We start from the raw sequence: 23,805 nt of genomic DNA on the forward strand, positions 1-23,805 counted from the left end.
AGTTTTGGTGTGGTTTGGCAGACAAAGCACGGATCGTGTTACAGGATCTGTAACGGCCTGTTGCAGTCCGTAACGGTAAAATCCTCCACTCGTGTTCCGGGATATTTGGCTGCGGCAGGATGAAACGTGCACGTGGGCCACCAGGCGCGGGACAGCGGAGGCGTTCGTTTGAGGAGGAACGAGCGCGGTCGTTGACACCCACGTCCACGTGGTTGACGTTTTCACCCGGCGACCGGGAGAGACGGACAGGACTGTGCCTCTTTGTTGCGATTAATAGTGTTATGACAGTGCTAAACGGGGGATAGGCGGCATTACGGGATGTGGTTTTGTTTAATGAGAAATTAATGACACAGTTGCACGTGCGTAATTGGGGTCTATTTACACCTATGGACCGCTCACGTCCATATGAAGCGGCGGCGAGTTTCCCGGCGGAGAGCCGCAGCAGGGAGCGGCGTCGCGGTGTGAGGTGCGGGGTGAGAGGGAGGAACGGTGAACACGGAGACGCCGCGCATCCCCGGGGCGCAGACAGTTGCGGTCGGGAGAGGAGGAGGCTTGGCGTTGCAGGCCTGCCCGCGCGGTGGGGAGGCAACGGGAAGTCACCGCGGGCTCCCCACGCGCACACCCACGCAGAGACACGCTGGCGGTGGCGGCTGCCGGGTGTCACGGTCCGGGGACGGCCGGCCTCGGAGGGGCCCGGCAGCCCCGCGGGGCAGAGCGTGCGGGACGGGGCGCGGGCGAAGGCGAAAACGCGGCGCAGAGGCCGTACGCCCCTCTCGGGGTAATCGGTGGCCGTCGGGGAGCCCGGTGCCTTCTGCCCGGGGGGGGAGGGTGGTTGCCCGCTGCGGGCCGCTTGGGGCCTGTGGTAGCCGGGCGGGCGCAGGGGGCCGGGCGATGCCAGAGCGCTCGGGGCTGCGTGGCTGGCCCGGTGCCCCGGGACGTTGACGGCGGCGGGGAGGGAACGGGGGACGGCGGGCAGGTGGGGCGGGCGGGGCGGGGCGGGCGCCAGGGTGGGCTTGGGGGGGGGACGACGGGGGGGGACGGCGGCGGCGCGGCGGAGCCCCGCGGGCTGCGGGGCGGGCGGCGAGTATTATGGGATGCCTGGCTGGACGGTGGCTCCCGGCGACTATTATGGGATGCCTGCCTGGGCGGGGAGGGGGGGTGACTATTATGGGATGTGCGCCCGGGGTGTGACTATTATGGGATGTTTCGGGGGGGGTTACTACAGTGTGGGGGGGCCCCCCCCGCCCGCAGTGAGGGACGTGCCTATTATGGGATGGCAGGGCCGGGCGGCGCGCGTGCGGGCGCGGGGCCGCGCCGCGGGGGGCGCCCTGCCCCGGCGCGGGGTCCCGAGTATTATGGGATGCCGGAGCGAAGGGGTGCGAGCGCGGGGCGTATTATGGGATGTTTCTCGGGGGGGGGGGGGGGGGGGGTGGTGAATATTATGGGATGTTCCCGGCGGGAGGGGTTATTATTATGGGATGCCGGGCCGGGCAGTGAGTGGGAAGTTCTGAGGGGAGGGCGAGTATTATGGGATGTCTCGGGTGTGTGTGGGGTGGGGGGGGCCGTTGCCGGGGAGACGGAGGCGGGGCCTGTTGCCGGGGTCCGGGGGCATATTATGGGATGGAGGCGGGAGCGGGGCGGGGCCTGGCCGGGTTTTTTCCCCTTTAAGAGGCGGTGCCGGGGCCGGAGCCATTTTCCCTTCAGCAGCGGCAGCGGCAGCGGCGGCGAGAGAGGAGCCGGGGTCCGGAGCCGGGTGAGGAGCAGGGCAGGGGACGAGGGCGGGCAAGGGCCTTCCGTCGCCTCTTGGAGCGTCCCTGCAGCCGGGCGCCTCTGTCGGCCCCCGGTCGCGGGTTCCCCTCCCCCCCCCCCCCGCCTCGGGGCCGCGCCGTCTGCCTGCCCGGGCGGCCGCAGAACGTTTCTCCCCCCCCACACCCCCCCCCTCCTCCACCCGACACCGCGCCGGGGAACGGCCGCCCTCGCCGGTCCCCGCGGCCCCTGCCGCTCGGCCCCCGCCCCGGCGCCTGTCCCTGAGGAGAAACGGCCCCTCGCCTCATGCCAGCCGGACTTCCCCGGCCCCGCCCCGCGCCCCCGCCCGGGAGACCGTGCCCCGACGAGACGCTGCCCCCCCCCCCCCCTCCTCCCCCCCCCCTCCGCCCCCTCCCGCCGCCCCCGCCCTGCGCCGCGCAGCCCCGCTCCGGGCGGGGGCGCGGGTGCGGCGGGCAGCGGAGCGGGGCTGCCGGCGCCGCCGAGAGCCTGCCCTGCCTTTTGTGTGGGGCCGGCGGCCCAGGAGGAGGAGGAGGGCGACGCTGGCTTTCTGCCTCTGCGGCCGTGTCAGCCCCGGGGCCGGCGCGCCAAGTTTGGGCGGGCGAGTTGGGAACTGCCGGTTCCGCCGCTGTCCGCCGTACCGGGCACCGGGCGGGACCGCCGGGACCGCCTGCTGCCCGCCGCGGCTCGTTGACAGCCTGCCGGCTGGCCCAAGGTGTCCTTTGGAAGCCCGGCTGTCTTCCCTGCCTCGCCACCTTCTCCCAGCCCAAGGTAGAAATAACCGAGGGCACCCGGCTGCAGAGGACTGGAGAATTTTCCTATAGGACAGCTGTTTTGGCTTCCTTGCCAGAGAGGAGTTGCTGACTCAGTTTAATATCTAGTGTCTTCAAAGCCTGCTTCATCACAACTCTAAGCTGATACTTGCTGCCAGTGTTTCTATTATCTGTAGGCTCCAAATCCAGTAAAGTTGCTGTCTAAGCTTTCTCGCGGATCCTCTTGGTAGCACTATTGCTTGGGAAAACGGAGTTCAGGTCTGCTATAACTTTCTCTTCTTCTTTTCGATGAAGTACTGGCTTGACTGGCAAGAAGAAGACACCCTGTATAAGCCCAGGCCTCCCCCGCGTCGGAGGACATGGCATCGGGCATTGGATCTCCGTCACCGTGCTCAGGGGGCAGCGATGATGATGAGATGGAGATCCTGTTGAACAACGCTATCCCCCAGCATCCAGGTATGGAGAGCCTGCAGGGCATGCGTGTGGAATGGAGGTAATGCTGGTCTCAAGCTGAATATGTGAAATACATGATGTGCTGGGGAATGTCTGGGTTTTTTTGGTTTGGGTTTGTTTTTTTTTACTACGAGTCACGCATATGTTTTTGATTTTGATATCCGAGTCCTAGTGTTACTTCAAAGTGCAAGGCTCGCGGCTTTGTGTCAGGTGGAGCTGTTCCAAGCCGTTGCAGGTTGTCGGGGCCAGTGCTTTGAGGAGGTGTAAGGGGTGGAGGCAGAGTGTCTGATTCTGACGGGCTACCAAAATGCCTGCGAGTTTCATATTTTGTGAATGGGGAGAGGGAAGGGGGGTAGTATGGGAAAGGGCAGGGTGCCTGGCTTTCTTTCATCTGGGAGTTCAGACCGGCTGACGTCCAGAGCAAACTGCCCTGGGCTGTTGCGTGACCCACTTTCCTTCATCACCACACCCAATTATTGAGTTTTCATGTGGTTCTAGCTCTGTGCTGCTTGCTCACCTTTGCTTTTCTTGTAGTCTTTGTACCTTGCCTTTTCCCTCGTGTTTTCATCGTCATCACCAACGTGAGAATTGACTTAGAGCCCCGGGTACTCTTCTGGTTTGGGTTTTTCTTTTTGTTGCTGCTGCTGTTCTTGACGACTTGCTGTGTGGGCCTACATCTGGATTCTCTGCTTCCTTGTTGAAAAGGAATAGCGTATATCCCGATGCACCAGATTGCAAGACAAGTTTGAGTTTTCCTACTAACTCACGCTGTAGTGTTGTAGTGTCGCACAAGAGAACTGTTGCAACTGGAAAGGGAAAATGGTGTTGTGAGCTTTTTGGTCTTTTGTTTTTGGCGTTTTTCTTAAGCTTTGACTCTAGGGTTTTCTGGCACCTCTGAAATCTTAGGCAGAAAGTAAGCCTTGTAGGGAGATCCTCGGTGAAGAAAAACTGTTAAAATCCCTGCCAACTGGAGAGCTTTAGGTAATACGTTGGGAAGGCTGGGACCCTAGAGGCTCTAAATCAGAACTTGGGGGAGAAGAAGAGGTGGGATCCCTGAAGGACCTGGTGTTGCAGGACCACGGGAGTGAAGAGGTATCCATCGGTTGGGAATATGGCAGGGGCCAGGCGCGGGACCCCAGGTTCTGAGCGCCGGACCTCATCCGTTTCACCCCTGGCTGCGGTAGCTCCTCTGACCTGTGGCTTCCTCCATCCTGCCCAGCTCCTGTGGTCAGGAGGCCATTTTCCCTTGGAGGGAGAAGGAGTGACTCTGGCTGTGTGCGGTGGGCGGGGCGGCAGGGGGAGGGCGGGTGGCCGGGCTGTTCCCGCAGCCTGCCACAAAGGGAAGGGCTGTCTGGCTGCCCCTGCCCCTCGGGCGGGGGGGAGCCGCACAGATGGGAGCGTGCGGTGGTGGGGAGGTGGTGGGGAGCTGGCATGGTTCCTCTGGCCGGGCAGCGAGCTGTTGGCGCAGAGGGAAGGGGTTGGGGGAAGGTTGTGTCAAATGTGGATCGGAATAGAGTTGCTGAAGAACAACTTTCCTATGGAGGAGGAGGACAAGTTAGTGGCTTACTGGCCTGTATTTTGCCCCTGGCTGTAGGATGCTCTGTACTGCTGAAAAGGCTAGGTAGTTGCGGGTTTCTTTCCTGAAGACCCATGGTCTGTAACAGTATCCTAGTCAGGTTTGCAAATGTATTCACTGTTTTGTCTCCTTTAGAGATGGCCATCTATTCTGTGCTCTTTCCTCCTCTTCTTGGGTTATGGCAGACTTCTGGTCCCCAAGATCTGAGTGCAGCTCTGCTTGGAGAAGGAATGTTGTGGAAATAGGTGGTATTGTGGGGAGGGGGAAAACCATGTGCTGTGGTAAGGTATGATATGATTTCCTAGTATCTGTTGTGAAGAGTAACACAGCAAGCAGTTGGCTACTTTTTGCTACGTAGTTACAAACATAGAAGTGTTTACAAGTTGAGTGATCTCTGTGAGAAGTGGGCTATATTGTAGTGCACAGATGGAGTTTGAATGAGACCTGTCGCCTCTTCCCCTCCAGAGCCTGAAGAAGAGCCAGAAGAAGAGCTTCTGTCAGAGGCTGAGACACCCAAAATCAAGAAGAAGAAGAAGCCCAAGAAACTAAAGGAACCAAAAGTGCCCAAGCTCAGCAAGCGTCAGAAGAAGGAGGTAAGGAAAAGGATGCCTAAGGCCATGCTCTAAAATACGGATATATGGGGTGAGGGTGCTTACTGTTGCTGTTGGCCTATGGCAGCAATCCTTTGTATGAACCCTCTAGAGCCTGGGGAGAGTGTGGTGTTTAGTGCTTATCCAGGGTGTTTTCTCACAGCTGCCTGATCTTCTCTCTCCCTCCTTCCCCAGCTGGGGGACAGCTCTGGTGAGGGGAATGAGTTTGTGGAGGAAGAAGAGGAGGTTCTGCGCTCTGACAGTGAGGGCAGTGACTACACTCCTGGGAAGAAGAAAAAGAAGAAATTAGGGCCCAAGAAGGAAAAGAAAAACAAAGCCAAGCGGAAGGAGGAAGAGGAAGAAGAGGAAGAAGATGATGACTCAAAGGTGAGAAGCTGCCCTGCTGACTGACTGATTGCTCCTCATTCCCTTGTATCTGATTTTTGGGGATCATTGTGCTCTCCATCTGTGATGGCACATGGAGTTGGGGATGTTCAGTCTCTTCTTCCTCCACTAGACCTGCTTGACTTGACTGTTTTCCCACCTTGCATTCCTTCCTCTCTTCTGCTTTAAACACACCTAGAATGTGTATTGAATCCAAAGACTTTCCCACTTCCACTGATGTTCTACTGAGGCTGTGTCCCATGGCAGGGAGGGGGGGAGGGAGGAATCCCCCGGTCCTGACCCATTGGGTCATTTGTAGATGTGTGGAAGTTCTGCTCTTTCCTAGAGCAGAACTAGAGCTTTTTCTCAAGAGTTGCTGTGATTCTCTTTGCACAGGAGCCGAAGTCATCTGCTCAGCTCCTGGAAGACTGGGGCATGGAGGATATTGATCATATCTTCACAGAGGAGGATTACCGCACTCTCACCAACTACAAAGCTTTCAGCCAGTTTGTCAGGTGAACGGCAAGCCTGTACTTGGAAGGACTCTGCAACAAAAAAAGAGATGGGACAAGGACTAGGTTCCTTGGTTTTGGAAACTGAAGGCACATTAGAGACACTAGCATCCTACCTAGAGCAGAAACTGAAGCAACAGTAAAATAATCAGTCCTTATCTTTCTTGTTTGCAGTGATTGAGATGATGCAAGTCCTCACTCCCAGTCCCCTTTCTTCCCTAGTATGCTAAATTCCATTTCACTTCCCAAGCCCCTGATCATTTGCATCCTCCACACAGTGAAGTACAGGAGTGGAGAGATTCATTGGCTGTGGCAATAGGAGATTAGAAAGGAATGTAGTTTGAGATAGAGGTGCTGATGGGGGTGGCGGCAGGGAGGAATACTGATCTAGATTTCAGGTTGGTGGTTCAGTAACTCTTCCTTCCTTAACTGTACACAGGCCACTTATTGCAGCCAAGAACCCTAAAATAGCAGTGTCGAAGATGATGATGGTACTGGGAGCCAAATGGAGGGAGTTTAGCACAAACAACCCCTTCAAGGGAAGTTCAGGTGCATCTGTGGCAGCTGCTGCAGCTGCAGCTGTTGCAGTAGTGGAGAGTATGGTGACAAATGTGGATGCTGTCCTGCCGCAGCCCCCTGTAGATGTGCCACTCAGGAAAGCCAAGACAAAGGAGGGCAAAGGTGAGATGAAGAATCTGACAGAATGGTAGATGGTGAGTGGTGCCAAAGCAGTAGTCCTTCTGACCTGCAAGCTCCTCTGTTCCCAGGACCCAATGCCCGGCGGAAGCCAAAGGCCAGTCCTCGTATTCCTGATATCAAGAAACCTAAAACAAAGAAGGTGGCACCTTTGAAAATCAAACTGGGAGGATTTGGTTCCAAGCGTAAAAGATCATCAGTAAGTGATGCTCCTTCCTTGACCTTCTGAGGAGGAGGTGATGATGTGCTAGAAATGCTAGGATGCATGTCTGATTGCAGCCCTCAGCATGGGTGCCTCAGTAGCATAGCTTTTTTTTCTTACCTACCTCAGAGTGAAGATGATGATCTGGATGTGGAGTCAGACTTTGATGATGCCAGCATCAACAGCTACTCTGTTTCAGATGGGTCTACAAGCCGTAGTAGCCGCAGTCGCAAAAAACTCAAAGCTGGGAAAAAGAAAAAGAAAGGTATGATGCTTGCTGTCAGCTGGAGTTGGAAGCGCAGCTAAGTGTGTAGAAAGGTTAGAGGAATGTCTGTGCAGAATTTGGGTATTTAACAGCATGCTTGAGGGAGGAAAATTGCTTGTGAAGGAAGAACCTGATGTTATTTTTAATAAGGAAAAGGTTTTCAGGAGTTCTTTCTCACCTTGGTAGGGGAACAGACACAGTGCTGAGTTTTCCTGGCCTCAGCTACACCTTTAATTTCATGGGTGGAAGGAGGCACAAAGGGGCTTGTTTTACTCCTGTTCCAGCTCTTGCTCCCTGCCCTGTTTACTTACATAGATGGAGCAAGAGTTTTGGATTCTGGATCTCTATATTACTACATAGGCTGTGGGGAGAGTACCCTCCCTTGCTGTAGGAAGCCTGTACCTGTGGCTTGTACTGCTGTAACTCCTCACCACCCTCTGCAGGTGAGGAGGACTCCACAGTGGCTGTGGATGGCTATGAGACTGATCACCAGGACTACTGTGAGGTGTGCCAGCAGGGAGGAGAAATTATACTGTGTGATACCTGCCCTCGTGCCTACCACATGGTTTGCCTGGACCCAGACATGGAGAAAGCCCCAGAGGGCAAATGGAGCTGCCCACACTGTGTAAGTACTGGATTCCTCCACGCTGTGCAAGAGATCATGGAGGGGGATGTCAAGTGACTTGGGGCCGTTCTTCTGCGGTCATAAAATAATCACAAATGTGTGACTTCGGTTTTCTGATTTCCCTCTCCTGTAGGAAAAAGAGGGCATTCAGTGGGAAGCAAAGGAGGATAACTCTGAAGGTGAGGAAATCCTGGAAGATGTTGTGGGGGATGCTGAGGAAGAGGATGACCATCATATGGAGTTCTGTAGAGTCTGCAAGGATGGAGGAGAGCTGCTGTGCTGTGATGCCTGTCCTTCATCCTATCACATCCACTGTCTGAATCCCCCGTTGCCAGAGATTCCTAATGGAGAGTGGCTCTGTCCTCGCTGCACTGTGAGTTTCTGCTAGTACCATTCTCCTATTGCTACAAGAGATGATTGATCTAATCCCTTTGGATCATCATATTTTCCCAGAAATGCTTAGTCCTCAGAATAGTCTATCTCCTCTCACACTTTTGTCATGAAACATCGAGGCCTGACTTGTTGTGGCTGGATTGCGCCTTGTCGATTGGCTGCTTTCTCCAGACAGCAGAAAGCACAGGGTTACAGCATTGAGTCTCAAGAGGTTTGCCCATGTGCTGAGTAGTTGGGCAGTTTTGGGTTCAGGATGTCAAAGGCTTAATTTTCTTGGATCCTGTATGTACGTAGAAGCAGGAGAATGAGTGCAAGCAAATCCAGTGCTTAAAAAAAAAAAAAACAACTTTGATGCTGAGCCAAACAGTTTTTTTTTTTTTGCACTGCAAGCTCTGTAATGCCAAGCCCTTTTGTAGTAGATGATTGGGAGAAATGTCACACTTTTCCAGGAAGTTCTTGAAATGAAGTATTATAAATGGTGTTAGGTGCTTTCATTAGGTGATAAGGACTTTTAAGATGATGAACAGAAGAAGCTGCTTCAGGACATATCCCTGTGCTGGGCTGATTAGTTCTACAGCAAAATATTTTCTCTGCAAACTTTCAATGGAGTTGTGGTTGGATAGACTACTGGGCTCATAAAGCCTAGCAATTTCTGTATTTCCTGTAGAATTTCTGAATTGGTGTGGCCCTGGGGAGACAACTAAATTGAGATACAGAATTCAGTTTGGGGTTTGTCAGTCCTAGGAAGAAAAGACAAACTGGAGAAAGCTCAAAGAAATGCTGGAGATAAGAGGATGAAAGCTTCCAAGTCCAAGCTGTAATGAAGGAAGAGAACTGTGACTCTGTATGTTTCTGCCACTTGGTGCTTGTGTGTTAAGAGTATGTACACTCTGATATAACAAGCTTTGTTTAACTTTTCAGTGCCCAGCTTTGAAAGGAAAGGTGCAGAAGATCCTGATCTGGAAATGGGGTCAGCCTCCGGTTGGCCCCCCCCCCACCACGTCCACCTGATGCAGACCCGAATGCTCCTCCCCCTAAGCCTCTGGAGGGTCGGCCTGAAAGGCAGTTCTTTGTCAAGTGGCAGGGCATGTCCTACTGGCACTGCTCATGGGTGTCAGAGTTGCAGGTGAGCGGAGGACTCTAACCACATCATAAGGGTGGATAGTTGTGGGGAGATATGTTGGATGGTTGAGGGGAAAACACCTACTAACTGCTTCTGTCCTGGCTCCAGCTGGAGCTGCACTGCCAGGTCATGTTTCGTAACTACCAACGCAAAAATGATATGGATGAGCCACCCTCAGGGGACTTTGGAGGGGAAGAGGAGAAAAGCCGAAAGAGAAAAAACAAGGACCCCAAATATGCTGAGATGGAGGAGCGCTTCTATCGATATGGGATCAAGCCTGAGTGGATGATGATCCACAGGATTCTTAACCATAGGTAGGGGAAGTAGCAAAGAGGATTTTCAGCAAAGACCTTAAGCAGGGCTAAGGGAGAATGGATAAGGTAAACTGCAATATGACTGGGGGAAACAGTGGGAGCTCCTTTGGTATGACAGACGCTGTTCTTCTGTTTCTGTTGCTTCATTAAGGAATCCTTTTCCTCTCTCCCATTTGAGAGGATTGGGTGAATACTGTCATTTCACTGTATTTAAGACTCACTGGTTTCTTCTGCAGTGTGGATAAGAAGGGGAATGTCCACTATTTGATTAAATGGAGAGACCTACCTTATGACCAGGCATCCTGGGAAAGTGAAGATGTGGATATCCAAGATTATGACCTCTACAAGCAAGCCTACTGGAATCACAGGTAAGAGAATTATCTAGAGGTTGTGTTCCTTTCCCTTCCCTCAAGAGAAAACACTGGAGTATGTCAGACCCTAGCACTGGCTGGATTAATATATGGAGATAATAGCAAAGAAGCATCTTCTTGTTGCTGACTCCTTATTCCTTTGGGCAGGGACCTTGAGCCTCTCCACCAGTTCATGAAAGTTCCAGCCATGTTCTCTTGAGCCTATTTGAGTTGGGTGATCACCCTCCTGTTCTTTGCAGTAGTTTTCCCTTGATCTGTTACAAAATTCTATGATTCTATGATTCTGAAAGCCATTAAACTTGCACGTTCTTGGGACTGTCTCTGCATAGGGAGCTGATGAGAGGTGAAGAGGGCAGGCCTGGTAAGAAGTTAAAGAAAGTGAAGATGCGGAAACTGGAAAGGCCCCCTGAGACTCCCACAGTAGATGTAAGTTACTGTTTATTGCTTAGGAACCACCTGATACAGCTGCTTACTTTGGGGAGGGAGGCAGGTAAATAGGAAACTGAAGAGTGAAGAGCCATACGGTTTAGAGTTCCTTCCTGGCCCAAAGAACAAAGAGGGTATAGAGCCTTCAGACAAAGGCCCATCTTGTCCATTGGGTGAGATGCTGGCTGGCTCTTGGCAAAAGGATTTCACAAAAAAAAAAAAAAGGGGGGCTTTTTGGTTGATACCTTTGGCCATTTGGGAATTTTGTCTGGTGCTAGTCTGGTTGTCATCTGTGAAGTCTCATCTGTGCTAGGGAATATATGGGTGGCTGGGAAGGGAGTCTTGGTAGTTGCCTAGCTAAGATAAAGGATCTCAACTCTTCTTTTTTTCCTCACTGTAGCCAACAGTGAAATATGACCGGCAACCAGAGTACCTCGATGTAACAGGGGGGACCTTGCATCCCTACCAACTGGAAGGACTGAACTGGCTGCGCTTCTCCTGGGCCCAGGGCACAGATACAATCTTGGCTGATGAAATGGGTCTGGGAAAGACTGTGCAGACAGCTGTGTTCCTATATTCCTTATACAAAGAGGTGAGAGCTGGGAGATCACTACCCAGGGAGATTCTGCCTGTGTTAGTGGTTGCATTCATCTAATGCTCTTACTGACTCTATTTGTAGGGCCACTCGAAGGGTCCCTTCTTGGTGAGTGCCCCGCTGTCCACAATCATCAACTGGGAACGAGAATTTGAGATGTGGGCCCCAGATATGTATGTAGTGACCTACGTTGGGGACAAAGACAGCCGAGCCATTATCCGTGAGAATGAGTTCACATTTGAGGATAATGCCATACGTGGAGGCAAAAAAGCATCCAGAATGAAGGTAGAGAACTCTGCTGTAATGCAAGCCTGAACTGAAAGAAGAGATGCACTAGACTGGCTTTTGGCAGCTGAGATTCAGATACTCTGGGAACTGATTATGCTTGTGGTTTCCAAGGGGAAATAACTGCAAATTGATGACTAGTGGGCATTTAGGCTCCTGTTCTAGACTGCTTAAACACTCCTACTAGTCTGAACTAATTTAGCACTGAAAAGAGAGTTGACTAAGGTAATACTGACCATAGGCAAGTCCCTCTATCTCTTCTACTTAATCTGTGAAGTTGCGCATCACTTCTACGGATCTAAGTCAATGTCAGAATTGCCACTGTATGAAAAAGACAAACATACGAAGAAGTGTGAACTTTGTAATCTCTGAGGAACTGGCTGACAGTGAGGCCATACCTAGACATCTGAGAAATTGCGTTCTGTGACCTGACAGGAGGGAAGAGCCTGATCTAGGGGGCTAGTTTTTGTAGGACTTCAGTCTTCCTGGTAAAAGCAAGATGGGAGCTAAAGCTTTTCCAGTGGCAGAGATAGCCAGGACTTCTTTGCTTCCCTTGAAATTGAACTGCATTAAGTACTGACAGTAATTTAAAGTTCCATGATAAACGACTTACCTTTTTTTAAGTCTTAGCTTTTTGATGAGCCACTGTTCTCCAAATCTCATTTCCCTAACATGCCTCTGTTTGATGCTTATTTGTTAAACTGCTCTGTTACAACATTTGGCAACTGTCCAGAAGCAGCAGGTACTGAGGGGGTTGAGGAGACTTATATGTGTTAAGAGAGAAATGGGGGATTAAAAGGCTAGAATGGTTTGGGTAGCATTTTGAATCTTGTGACAGGAAACTGTGGGTGTGAAAAGTTTCTGATGTGCTGTTTGACCAGGGCTCATCAGAATAACTTGCTGGAGAAACACTGCATCTACTTTTGTCCTGGGGCATTCCCCTATCCCATTACCATGTTCATCCTTTTCCTTTGCAGAAGGAGGCTGCTGTGAAGTTCCACGTGCTTCTCACCTCCTATGAACTGATCACAATTGATATGGCCATACTAGGCTCTATTGACTGGGCCTGTCTCATTGTGGATGAAGCTCACAGACTGAAGAACAATCAGTCTAAGGTACAGAGAACCATAGGTGGTTTATAGGCATGGCATATGTTGCAGGGGGGCATGGGCAGAGAGTGTTCAGGAGCTTAGATAGCTGTTCCTAAGCACATAAGTTTGTCTGCTAACTCTTAGTCATTTGTTCATTAGTAAATTTGATGCATTCTTTAACAAAAAAAAAATCAACAGCCTTCATTTGGAGGTTGATTATCATTGGCAACAACTTCACTTTTATACATATCCCTGGTTAAAACAGCTTTCTCTCTGGGTGAATAGGCAGTTGGTGTAGACTGGAAAACAGAAAAACCTGGGTGGTGTTGTTGCTCTCAAATACAGACTGGCTTCTCTGAAAGCAGATCATATATCTGCACCGCCTCTGTTCTGGAAAGGTTTACTATACTGAGCATAAAACAAGCTGCATGAGCACAATTATCCTGCTTCCAGAGTAGGCTTGCTCTCTGCATTCATCTAGCTTTGTAGCAGAACTAATTAGATGTTATAGGAATGGGAGAGGTGGGCAGAGGTGTTCAAAAATGTCTGAGTAGATGCTGAAAGCCATATAGCTGCTTTTATATGAGGCTGTACCTTAACTAAGCTTTTTTTGAGTTCAGTAGGCTTGACTATACTTTTTTAATCCAGCCCCTCCCTAATACCTTGTGCCTTAATTCTGGTATCGATTTTTCTGTCTTCAGCTGGGTTCTAGTGCTGACTAGGCTAAAAACAATTGTTATTGGAAATCTGGTTTTAGAGGTTCTTGGAGACTGTGTAAGACAAAATTGCTTCTTGATTTCTCTTTTTCTCTTTTTTTTTTTTGTTTAAATGGCTTTAGCTTTTTGGATCTTGACATGAGGCATCTTTCTGAGACATCACAGCTGTGCTTGCAGTCCAGTTTCCAGATCTTTTTTATTGTAGGCGCTAAGACTGGATGCCATTCTATGCTTAGCATTGAAATTATTGGAAGCAGTAATGAATGCTTACTATTAATATTCATTAATTGAAAAAGGATGTAAAGGCTCAAGGTTGCTCTATGACTAATAGTTACAATTGGTTATCCACCAAGACCATTAAATCTACCTCTTTCTTGAGCAGCTTCCTGTCCCCTAAGGACAGCTTCAGACGTTTGACTGCAAGACAGGTCAGATGCTTCTTGACAGATTGTGGTTATCTACCAAAGTTTTGCAGATATAATAATTGATTTCAAAATGAGAATGTTTTTTTGACTGTAACTATGTAGAAAGATAAATACCTGTGGAGGCCACTAGAAGGATCCTTCTGCTGTGATAACCAAAACATAAGTGGTGGTGGGTTTCTCTTTTTTTTTGTTTGTTTGTTTGCCACCTTGTACAAGCTACTTACATTAAATTTGACCTTGTATCGTGCTAAGTGTAAAATAAGCAAAGAAATGGCCAAGCTAATAAATAAATTACTGCCTTATTGTCAATTTGTGCTGCTGAACATGGTACACTTGTGCTTTTCGGTTCAGTACTTTAACTGCTCAGCACCTCTGTCTGGAATTACTTCATTGTTGTGAAAACCAGCACAAATTACTTTAAAGACAGATTGGCAAACCCTTAGCTCTTTTTCTCCTCTGCTTGTTCAGAGCTCTGGAACATTGCCAGGATTGATATGAATAGGAAGAGTGACTTAGCTATTTCTAGAATTCTCAAGGCGGAGTAGTTGTAAGAATGTGGAACACTAATTTAGCAAGAAAAAGTACGTAGTATAGCAGTCTGGAAATTATTGGTGGTCTGAAAGAGCTTGTAACTTAAAAGAGCAAGGGAAACCTACCAGCACCTGATGGCTTGTAGGATTTGCTACAGTCATGTTTTAGGTATGCAGAACAATGATCCAAATGAGATCAGTCTAGTGACCCTGACTGGAATGTGAACTACTTGGAGCTCTTGTCTAAACAGCTGATGTGATCTAAATTGAGCCCTAGCTTGGTGTCAACTTTTTTTTTCTAGGAGAAATTATTTTTTTGTAGGCCTGTGACTTAGTAAGCCTTAGACATGTTCGTGTGATCTGTTGTTTTGGTGTTTTTCCCCACCATTTCTTCCCTGCTCTCTACTTCCCAGTTCTTCCGTGTGCTGAATGGTTACTCGCTCCAGCACAAGCTGCTGCTTACAGGAACTCCCCTGCAGAACAACCTGGAAGAACTGTTCCACCTGCTGAACTTCCTGACGCCAGAGAGATTCCAGTATGTCTTGCAGTGCAAGTCAGCCTGCCTGTCTTGTCACTTCTATCCCCTTCCTCATTTTTTTGCTCTTTTTCCTTTGTCACTTTTGCTGAGTGTCTGTTTCTCTGCAGTAACTTGGAGGGCTTCCTAGAAGAGTTTGCAGATATTGCCAAGGAAGATCAGATCAAGAAGCTGCATGACATGCTGGGCCCACACATGCTGAGGCGTCTCAAAGCTGATGTTTTCAAGAATATGCCATCTAAGACTGAACTCATTGTCAGAGTGGAGTTGAGCCCCATGCAGAAGTGAGTGTGAGGATGAAGAGAGCACCTGCTGTTTAAACTACTGTTGCTCTGTTCTGCTACTGTTTCAAAGAGGATGCAGAAACAGCCTCATCCTCACTATAGGGCTTTCTACACAGTGGATAGGAAGAAGATTTCCTGCTGCTGCTATAGCAGAGGGAGGACTAATCCTGTGCTCTGATGTAAGGGATAAAGAGATACTGAATGCCACTGGCAGAGCCTAGGTAGCTGGCAGGTAATGCCAGGAGCTGTGCAGAGTTTAGCAAGAGAGTATGTTTGTCATTCTATGAGGGGTGTCTGACTTGGTTTTTGTTTTGTTTTCTTTTCAGGAAATATTACAAATACATTTTGACAAGAAACTTTGAGGCACTGAATGCACGGGGTGGTGGTAACCAGGTCTCCTTGCTCAATGTTGTTATGGATTTGAAGAAGTGCTGTAACCACCCCTACCTCTTTCCTGTGGCTGCTATGGTATGTCCAGTCACTTATTCTGTATAAGCAAATTCCCTGCTGGCTGTTTCTGGGGATCCAGTTAGCTCCCTAGCAAAGCATGGAGGGGTTCCCCTTCCTCTCTTTCTGCTTCTGTGTTTTTTCATCCTGTCTTTATTGTAGACCCAACATTCTGGAAGGCCTTTCCTTTTCCAGTATCTTTGTATGACAGGTAGGAGCTACCTTGTGACTCATGCAAGATGGTGAAGATGCTAAGAGTCGAGACTAAGTCAGTAAGGAAGAGGAGGGCATCTAGGAGTCAAATTGCAAGAGAAGGAGGCACAGGGTAGCACTGGTGTTCCACGCGGTACACATTGTGGTTGTGCCAAGCTAAATAACCAGATGTGAGTCAGCATCTGATGAACACAGCTAGGGACCAAGACCAAGTTACATCCCTTCAAGCTTTTTTCTTCCTCCACCCCTTACTCCTTTTCTCTCTTTCTTCTCAGGAAGCTCCAAAAATGCCAAATGGCATGTATGATGGGAGCGCTCTTATTCGAGCCTCTGGAAAGCTGTTGCTGCTCCAGAAGATGTTAAAGAACCTGAAGGAAGGAGGTCACAGGGTGCTCATATTCTCTCAGGTATATGGGGGAAAACCTTAAGGCTGGGAACTCTTTTTCTGATAAAGGAGCCTGTTGATCTGGTATCACCTTGTCCCTCACGCTTTTGTGGTGGTGTTTTTGTTACGCAGATGACTAAAATGTTGGACCTTCTAGAAGACTTTTTGGAACATGAAGGGTACAAATATGAGCGCATTGATGGAGGAATCACAGGAAACATGCGTCAGGAAGCTATTGATCGCTTTAATGGTATGGATCCTCCTACTTTCTTTGCAAAATGAAAACTGTTGCCTTGTATGTGCTTAGTGGTCAATGTGGGGTTGTTGTGGCCCAAGTCTTCCATTGCTCTCCTGGAATCTTAAATTAGTAGCGATTCCCCCTCAGATGATGTGGGTCAGATACAAATCCTTGTTTGAGTAATGCACTCTCCCTTGATTACTTTTGTTCTCTCTTTTTATCTAAGCTCCTGGTGCTCAGCAGTTCTGCTTTCTGCTTTCAACTCGAGCTGGGGGTCTTGGTATTAACTTGGCCACAGCAGATACTGTGATTATCTATGATTCAGACTGGAACCCCCACAATGATATCCAGGTGAGTCTGAATGAGACCACTCACTGTGGAGTAACCCTGAGGAAGAGGGGAAGTGAACTCATCAGGAGGAGTGAAGGAATGTGAGAGTTCCCCTTTAGAAATGATGCAAAATTAGAGCAGTGAGGATGGGAAGTGAAATAGTGGAGGGTTCTTCTAGGGCCCAGCCTTCACTAACGTTAAGAGCCACCATGAAGGCAACTGGGAAACTTGTGGAGGTAGGCGGGGTGTATCAGACTACTACTTGTGTAGCTCTAGACTGTTCTGAGCGCATCTCTTTTCTAGGCCTTCAGTCGTGCACACAGAATTGGACAGAACAAGAAAGTGATGATATACCGCTTTGTGACAAGGGCCTCAGTGGAGGAGCGTATCACTCAGGTGGCCAAGAAGAAAATGATGCTAACTCATCTGGTAGTGAGACCAGGGTTGGGCTCCAAGACAGGCTCCATGTCCAAACAGGAACTTGATGACATTCTCAAATTTGGCACTGAAGAGCTCTTCAAGGATGAGGCTACTGAGGGGGGTGAGTGCCTGGGAGTAGAACTGAAGGAGGTTGGGGAGGTCTGGCTCCTTACCTAGCGAGCGACTGTAGGCACAGTGCTGATTATAGCTCTACAGAGAGGTCTAGGGTGGCAGTCCCTTTCCTAGTCCCTTGAGAGCCACACAGCAACTGTGTCTGTGCTCTTGCCTCAGGGGATAACAAAGAAGGTGAGGACAGCAGTGTCATCCACTATGATGATAAAGCAATTGAGCGTCTGTTGGATCGGAACCAGGATGAAACAGAAGATACAGAACTTCAGGGCATGAATGAGTATCTCAGCTCCTTCAAGGTGGCCCAGTATGTGGTTCGTGAAGAGGAGATGGGGGTAAGTATGAGGTGGATGTCAGCTAGTATATTCTGCTGAATGATGGAAGATCATTTAAGCAGACTGAGGTCTGATGCTTTTAAGGGCAAGCAGACATACATCTGCTCAGACAGGTTGGGATCTGGAGCATAGGGATCTAAATTTGTTACTTCTCTGTGGCAGGAGGAAGAGGAGGTTGAACGGGAGATCATTAAGCAGGAGGAGTCAGTGGATCCTGATTACTGGGAGAAGCTGCTGCGTCACCATTATGAACAGCAACAGGAGGATCTGGCCAGGAATCTGGGCAAGGGCAAACGTATTCGCAAGCAAGTTAACTACAATGATGGCTCACAGGAGGATAGAGGTACAAATCCACAGGAACCTGAGGGAAAAATGGGTGTAAGTATATGTTGCTGGGAAGTAACGGAGTAGCGTCTCAGGCTCACGTGCTGTTTTTCTTTCAGACTGGCAGGATGACCAGTCAGATAATCAGTCAGACTATTCAGTTGCTTCTGAAGAAGGAGATGAGGACTTTGATGAGAGGTCTGAAGGTAAGTTCTGGTGAAGCCAGAGTTCCTGGGTCACTTTCTCTGAGTGTGGAAACAGCTGGGACTTGATTTGGGTGATTTATACACTTTGTGGTGCTGTTCTGCAAGGGAAATATTCACACAACAATGTGCTGTGCATTGTCTCTCCTCCTTAGCTGCATTTCTCTCTTCAGCAGCTCGTCGGCCTAGCCGCAAAGGCCTGAGAAATGATAAGGATAAGCCTCTGCCTCCTTTACTTGCCCGTGTGGGAGGGAACATTGAGGTAAGTAGTACCAGGGTAGGCATTTGCATCCTAGCTGCTTCTGTATGGCTCTTGCTGTATCTGTCTGTCGTCTCCTCCATTCTAGGTCTTGGGTTTCAATGCCCGCCAGCGGAAAGCCTTCCTCAATGCTATCATGCGCTATGGAATGCCACCTCAGGATGCCTTCACCACTCAGTGGCTTGTTCGGGACCTCCGTGGCAAGTCAGAGAAAGAGTTCAAGTGAGTCTGCATTAGGCAGGGATGGAAGACTGGCAACATCTAGACCCTTTGGGGAAGAATGAGAATTGGGCCTTTTGGGCCTTTCCTTAGAGACTACATTTCCTTGACGTATTAGCTGATTTTATGTGGGGGAATGAAGTATAAGCTGGAAGAGACTAGGGGCTTGTGCCTAGTTCTCTTCCTTGGACTCATCAGTCATCAAAAGCAAATACTTTTAGAGGAGTAGCATGGCCATGCAAGCATGTAACGAATACTCTCCCTGAGTCCTATTTGGGCTTATGGTTGTTTCTGGCTCAAGACTCTGAGTCAGCTGTGTGTCCTTTATCTATGTAGTAATTCTTGTCAGGAACTTCTCCCTTAAAGGAGCCTGAAAGCCAATGCCAGAACTTGTGTTACTCTGGGTTAGGAGTCTTGCAGTGGTTTCCCTTATGTTTTGGAAGGGGTCTGACAATGCACGTCTGCAGCTAACCTGGTTTATAGTCTAACTGCTTGTCTCTTAACTGCTCCAGGGCCTACGTCTCACTGTTCATGCGCCATTTATGTGAACCTGGTGCTGATGGTGCAGAGACCTTTGCTGATGGGGTCCCACGGGAAGGTCTTTCTCGACAGCATGTCCTTACTCGCATTGGGGTTATGTCACTTATACGCAAAAAGGTAAGGCGCCTAGCAGAGCAATGTAGCCTTTGCTTTTCATGCCACTTGTAGTCACTGGGGTCCTGAGCTCCTTTCACACCTATTTTTGTTGTGTGCTGAGCGGTCTGTCTCTTGTGGTTTGAGGACAAGGTTTGTGTGACTCCTCTGATGATAATGTCTTTCTCTCCTCATGCAGGTGCAGGAGTTTGAGCATGTGAATGGCCGTTGGAGTATGCCAGAACTGGCAGAGATAGAGGAGAACAAGAAACTTTCGCAGCCAAGCTCGCCCTCTCCCAAAACTCCAACGCCTTCGACACCAGGCGATACGCAGCCAAATACGCCTGCCCCTGTCCCTCCACCCGGTGAGAGCTCCCCTCTTGTACAGTCCTGCGTCCTGACCTCATCCTGGCTGTTCCCCTCACCGGAGCTGTGGTGGTGGGGTCTGGGGGTGGACGCAGATCAACTTACCTCTCATGTTAGGAGGACTGCCAAAGACATGTGCAAGCCCTTAAAGGCAAGAGAGGACACTAGCTTTCCATGGATGAGCTGACATCAGGGAGAAGCCCAGCATTTGTAGTGGGCTGGAAAGGGCGGGTCATCTTGAGTGGTGTTGGTCCCATTTTGATGGGCCTAGTCTCTGGGAGCAAAGGAGATGTGTGCTTGGCAACAGTGAGGGAAAGACCCTACTGGTGACTTCTCTTCTTCTTTTGTCTGCTGTGCTGCTCTGGGGTGTGGAACACACAGAAGAAGGAGTAAAAGTAGAAGAAGGAGCCAGTGCTAAGGAGCAAGGAGAGTCATCTGAACCAGAGAAAGAGCTTAGTGCTGCTGCTACTGAAACAGAGGTCCCTATGGAGGTGAGTGTTGGGTTGCTTGTTTGCCTCATGCAATTGGAAATGTCTCTACTTCTGCCCCTTCTTCTGTGTCACTCAGCTGCTGAGACAGAGGTGAGCTCTTGGAATGATATTTAAGGATAATTCTCAGGTCCTCAGAATTGGCCTGACAGTTTTGTGTGTCTTTGCTTTCCAGACTGCTGTGACTGTCTTCTGTTGCCATGCACTGCTTTACCTCGCTTCTCATTGATTTCTGTCCTCAGCAGTGTGCCCAGCCTGTGGAGACGCCACCACAGGAAGCAAAATCTCCAGTGAACCCCACAGAAGCAGATGAAAAAAAAGTAGAGGAACCGGAGATGAAGGAGAGACCAGATGAGCCAATGGAAGTAGAAAGCAAAGGTATCTCTAGGGAGGTTGTTTAATACCTTGAACAGCAATAACTCCCCCTGCGCCTCAAATACTATTTTCCTAAAGCTGTATCTTCTTTGCTTCAGCACTTCAATGTAAAGAAACAGGTGTAAATGTAGACAATCAGTGGGGCTATTCCAGGAACTTTGAACAGGGAGTTAGGGAACAGTATTAGGTTTCACAGGCTGAAGAACAAAACCTTGGACTTGCCATGTTCTCTTACATCTCATGTTCCCCTTCTCGCCTGCAGCTGATGTGGAGAAAGTGGAAGACAGAGCACCTATTGAGAATCCCCCTGAACCTCCTATCATCACTCTGGATGAGAAAGGTGAGTCATGGCAATTCCATTCTCTTCCTTAACTCCTCTCTTGCAAGAATCCCTTGTGGGTCCAGCTTGCTGTGGTATCTGCCATGTTCTTCCTAATAATTTCCTGTGTGTACAGATGAGAAAAAGGATGATGATAAGAGGGATGTGGTGATGCTGCAGAATGGAGAGATGCTGAAAGAGTCAGTAGATGAAAGGCACAAGAAGGCAGTAAAGCAGCGCTTCATGTTCAACATAGCAGATGGTGGCTTCACTGGTACGAGAAGTCTTCATATGCTTGAACTTGTTTATGTGTCCCTGCTTGTGTTTGTGAAATAACTTTCAACTGTTCTGGTGTCTCTCGCCTTCCCAGAACTACACTCCCTATGGCAGAATGAAGAGCGGGCTGCAACTGTCACAAAGAAGACCTACGAGATCTGGCATCGGCGTCATGACTACTGGCTCCTTGCTGGGATTATCAAGTATCCTTGCCCTGACAGACCAGTTCTCTCCCCTTGTACATGAACTATCACGGTGAAGGTGACCGTCTGGGGGTCTGACTGGAGTACATTAAGTGAGAGAATGCTTTACCTTCTTTCACAAGAGTGAAAGTGATGGTGGGAGGAGGAGTTTCCTGCCAGCATAGTTAAGACTTAGCAGGACATAGTTCTCATTCCTTTTCCTTGGCTCCCGTTCCTCCCCTCTCTGCACCCCCCCTTTCCCCACCCCCTCTTGAGAACTGTATCTGCCTGGGCTGTGTATTCCCTTGTTCTCACTGCCTTTGTTTGCCTGAGCTCATCCCATCTCAGTCATGGCTATGCCCGTTGGCAGGATATTCAGAATGATCCACGTTACGCCATCCTCAATGAACCCTTCAAGGGTGAGATGAACAGGGGTAACTTCCTGGAAATAAAGAATAAGTTCTTGGCAAGGAGATTTAAGGTAAGGATTTCTCTTCAGTGTGGTAAGTGCCTTTCAGCCAGCTGCACCTTTAAGAACAAGAGCTTGCTGTTGTGAGTTTCTGCTAAGAAAGTGAAGGCTTCTGCAGTGCCTTTCATTTTAGGGGGAAAAAAATCAGCAGTATCTCTCAGGATCATGCAGTAGCTCCATGATAGGAGCTCCCTTTACTCTAGAAACAGTACTGGGGAGCTGGGTTCAGCATGGTCTCTCCAAATGTTTATTCAACAACTGGTATGCGGGATGCTTAAGGTTCAAGTGGCTGTTTGCATCACAGCTTCTGCCTGGTGTGCTACAACCCACTCGGAGTGCCTAAGCAGAACTTAGAAACACTGTATGGATTGGTGAAAGGGTTGCCTTCAGTCTCTGCCTCAACCTGTTTGGGAGTGACTGTAGCTTAGTTCTGGGAGTGATTTAAGACCAACCCAAATAAAGGCCATGTAGTTCTCAGTCGTGGGGCAAAACATGAATTCAGTGTAGTCTGGCTGATCAGTTCTGCACTAACAGGATTCAGACTGATTTCTCCAAATGCCCCTGAAATGCTTAATGGTTTTTGGACTCCCCACAAGTAGTGTGGGATACTTCTCACTTGGATTCAAAGAGAAAGCTCCATCCACTTTGCTCCATAAAGAAAGAGTAAAATGGCAAACAACTTGGTCTTTAAAAAGAATCTGAGAAGGAATGAGAATCCTAGAGGATTTATGGTAGTCTTGTGTTAAACTAAATGTAGCCTCCTTTTCTTATATACCTGGCTTAGCTTAATGGAGTCCTTAATTGTTTTGGGCTCTTAATATAGAGTAAAGCCTAAACAAGCTGGTGAAAGGAAGTTCAGTTGCAGAATCTCGCAGCCTGAGGTAGTGGAGAACTGGATCAGGAGAGACTGGGGGTGCAAACGGGCTGCTTTGCAGGCAACTGCTGAGAAGAAGCTTTTTCTCATTACTGCCCCATCTTGCAGCTCCTGGAGCAAGCGCTGGTGATCGAGGAGCAGCTGCGGCGAGCCGCCTATCTGAACATGTCCGAGGACCCATCTCATCCATCTATGGCTCTGAACACGCGTTTCGCAGAGGTGGAATGCCTGGCTGAGAGCCACCAGCACCTATCCAAGGAATCAATGGCTGGGAATAAACCGGCCAACGCTGTGCTGCACAAAGGTAATTGGGAGAGGTGTTTTTGCATCGCTGTCCCCTTCTGGTCTTTTTCCCTGTGGGGTGTCCCCTTCCCCTCTGAACAGATACCCCTTTCTCTTCCAGTTCTGAAGCAGCTGGAGGAGCTTTTGAGTGACATGAAGGCCGATGTGACTCGTTTGCCTGCCACCATCGCCCGTATCCCACCTGTGGCAGTACGCCTCCAGATGTCCGAGCGCAACATCCTCAGCCGGCTGGCCAACCGCAGCAGCGAGCCCCCTCCGCCGCCACCTCCCCAACAAGTACGTACCCTCCCTGGTCAGTATAAGCGGAGCTACCTGGGGGGGCATGGGGGGCTCCGTGGGGAAAGCCGGGGTCCGCTGACCAGCCCTGGAGTCTCAGCTCGCCTTCTCTCGCCCTACAGGTGGCCCAGCAGCAGTGAGTCCCTGGCCCAGTGCTGTTGACCTTTCGGCCAAGCTGAAGTGACCCCCCCGCCCCACCCCTTCACACTCTACCCCTCTGCCTGACATTCCTGACTGGGTGCTGTTTCCCTCCATGGAAGCTGCTGCCGCAGGTCTCCGGGGAGGAGGAGGAGGAGAAACTCCTTCCCCTGCAGCCAGCCCGTTGGAGCAAGGAGTGTGCTTAGGAGAGAGGGGGATGTATGATGGACTCTGTACATAGTGACTGGAGGCCACAGCGCCATGTCTGTTACACGGAGAACCTGGCTGTGTTGCTCGCTGCCTCCGCCTGGAATTCCAGTTTTCCTTTTTAATTTTATTTTGAGTTTGTTTACCGAGATGAGTGCGCAGGCAAGACCAAGCAAAAGCCAGGACAGAGACAAAGCTACCTCCATCAAGATCCTTTTTAATACAAAAACTGACCGGACTTGTCCACTAATAAGCAGCTTGAAGACAAAAAGCAACTGTACAAAAAAAAAAAAGTCAAAAAAACAGAGCAAAACCTTGGTAAAACTGAAAAATAAAGTTTCCTTGTATTTTATTCCGTTGCCTCTCTTGAACAGAAGCGGGAGGGGGATCCCTTACCCCTCCCTGTGCTATTCCCGGGTTCGGGGCTTCCCTTTCTCCCGGAATTGCGCCTTCCTCGTCCCGTTGCCCC

The 23,805-nt window shown here is 49.7% G+C and overlaps 2 protein-coding genes and 1 non-coding gene across 4 annotated transcripts in view; all 3 read left to right on the forward strand.

Moving 5' to 3' along the window:
* NOP2 (NOP2 nucleolar protein) overlaps window positions 1-23,805 on the forward strand; it is a 96,781-nt gene that overhangs the window by 67,119 nt on the left and 5,857 nt on the right. The gene's annotated exons all lie outside the window — the stretch shown is intronic.
* CHD4 (chromodomain helicase DNA binding protein 4) lies at window positions 1,569-23,688 on the forward strand. Its single transcript, XM_030020450.2, is given in 41 exon segments — window positions 1,569-1,753; window positions 2,832-2,993; window positions 5,032-5,159; window positions 5,352-5,543; window positions 5,937-6,055; window positions 6,492-6,733; window positions 6,820-6,947; window positions 7,080-7,215; window positions 7,659-7,840; window positions 7,974-8,213; window positions 9,155-9,214; window positions 9,216-9,359; window positions 9,465-9,670; window positions 9,907-10,038; window positions 10,371-10,467; window positions 10,868-11,059; window positions 11,147-11,347; window positions 12,325-12,462; window positions 14,523-14,644; window positions 14,755-14,928; window positions 15,255-15,396; window positions 15,864-15,995; window positions 16,106-16,223; window positions 16,438-16,562; window positions 16,845-17,082; window positions 17,253-17,425; window positions 17,588-17,768; window positions 17,869-17,955; window positions 18,126-18,214; window positions 18,300-18,433; window positions 18,943-19,087; window positions 19,263-19,428; window positions 19,811-19,920; window positions 20,163-20,295; window positions 20,555-20,632; window positions 20,748-20,885; window positions 20,982-21,090; window positions 21,418-21,550; window positions 22,521-22,716; window positions 22,816-22,991; window positions 23,114-23,688. Coding segments are annotated over 40 exon segments (5,751 nt in total). The 5' UTR covers window positions 1,569-1,753; window positions 2,832-2,896; the 3' UTR covers window positions 23,132-23,688.
* Window positions 19,456-19,595, forward strand: LOC115344186. The gene has a single exon (XR_003924475.1).

The sequence above is a fragment of the Aquila chrysaetos genome, chromosome 7 (assembly GCF_900496995.4).
Source record: "Aquila chrysaetos chrysaetos chromosome 7, bAquChr1.4, whole genome shotgun sequence".
Taxonomy (NCBI): domain Eukaryota; kingdom Metazoa; phylum Chordata; class Aves; order Accipitriformes; family Accipitridae; genus Aquila; species Aquila chrysaetos.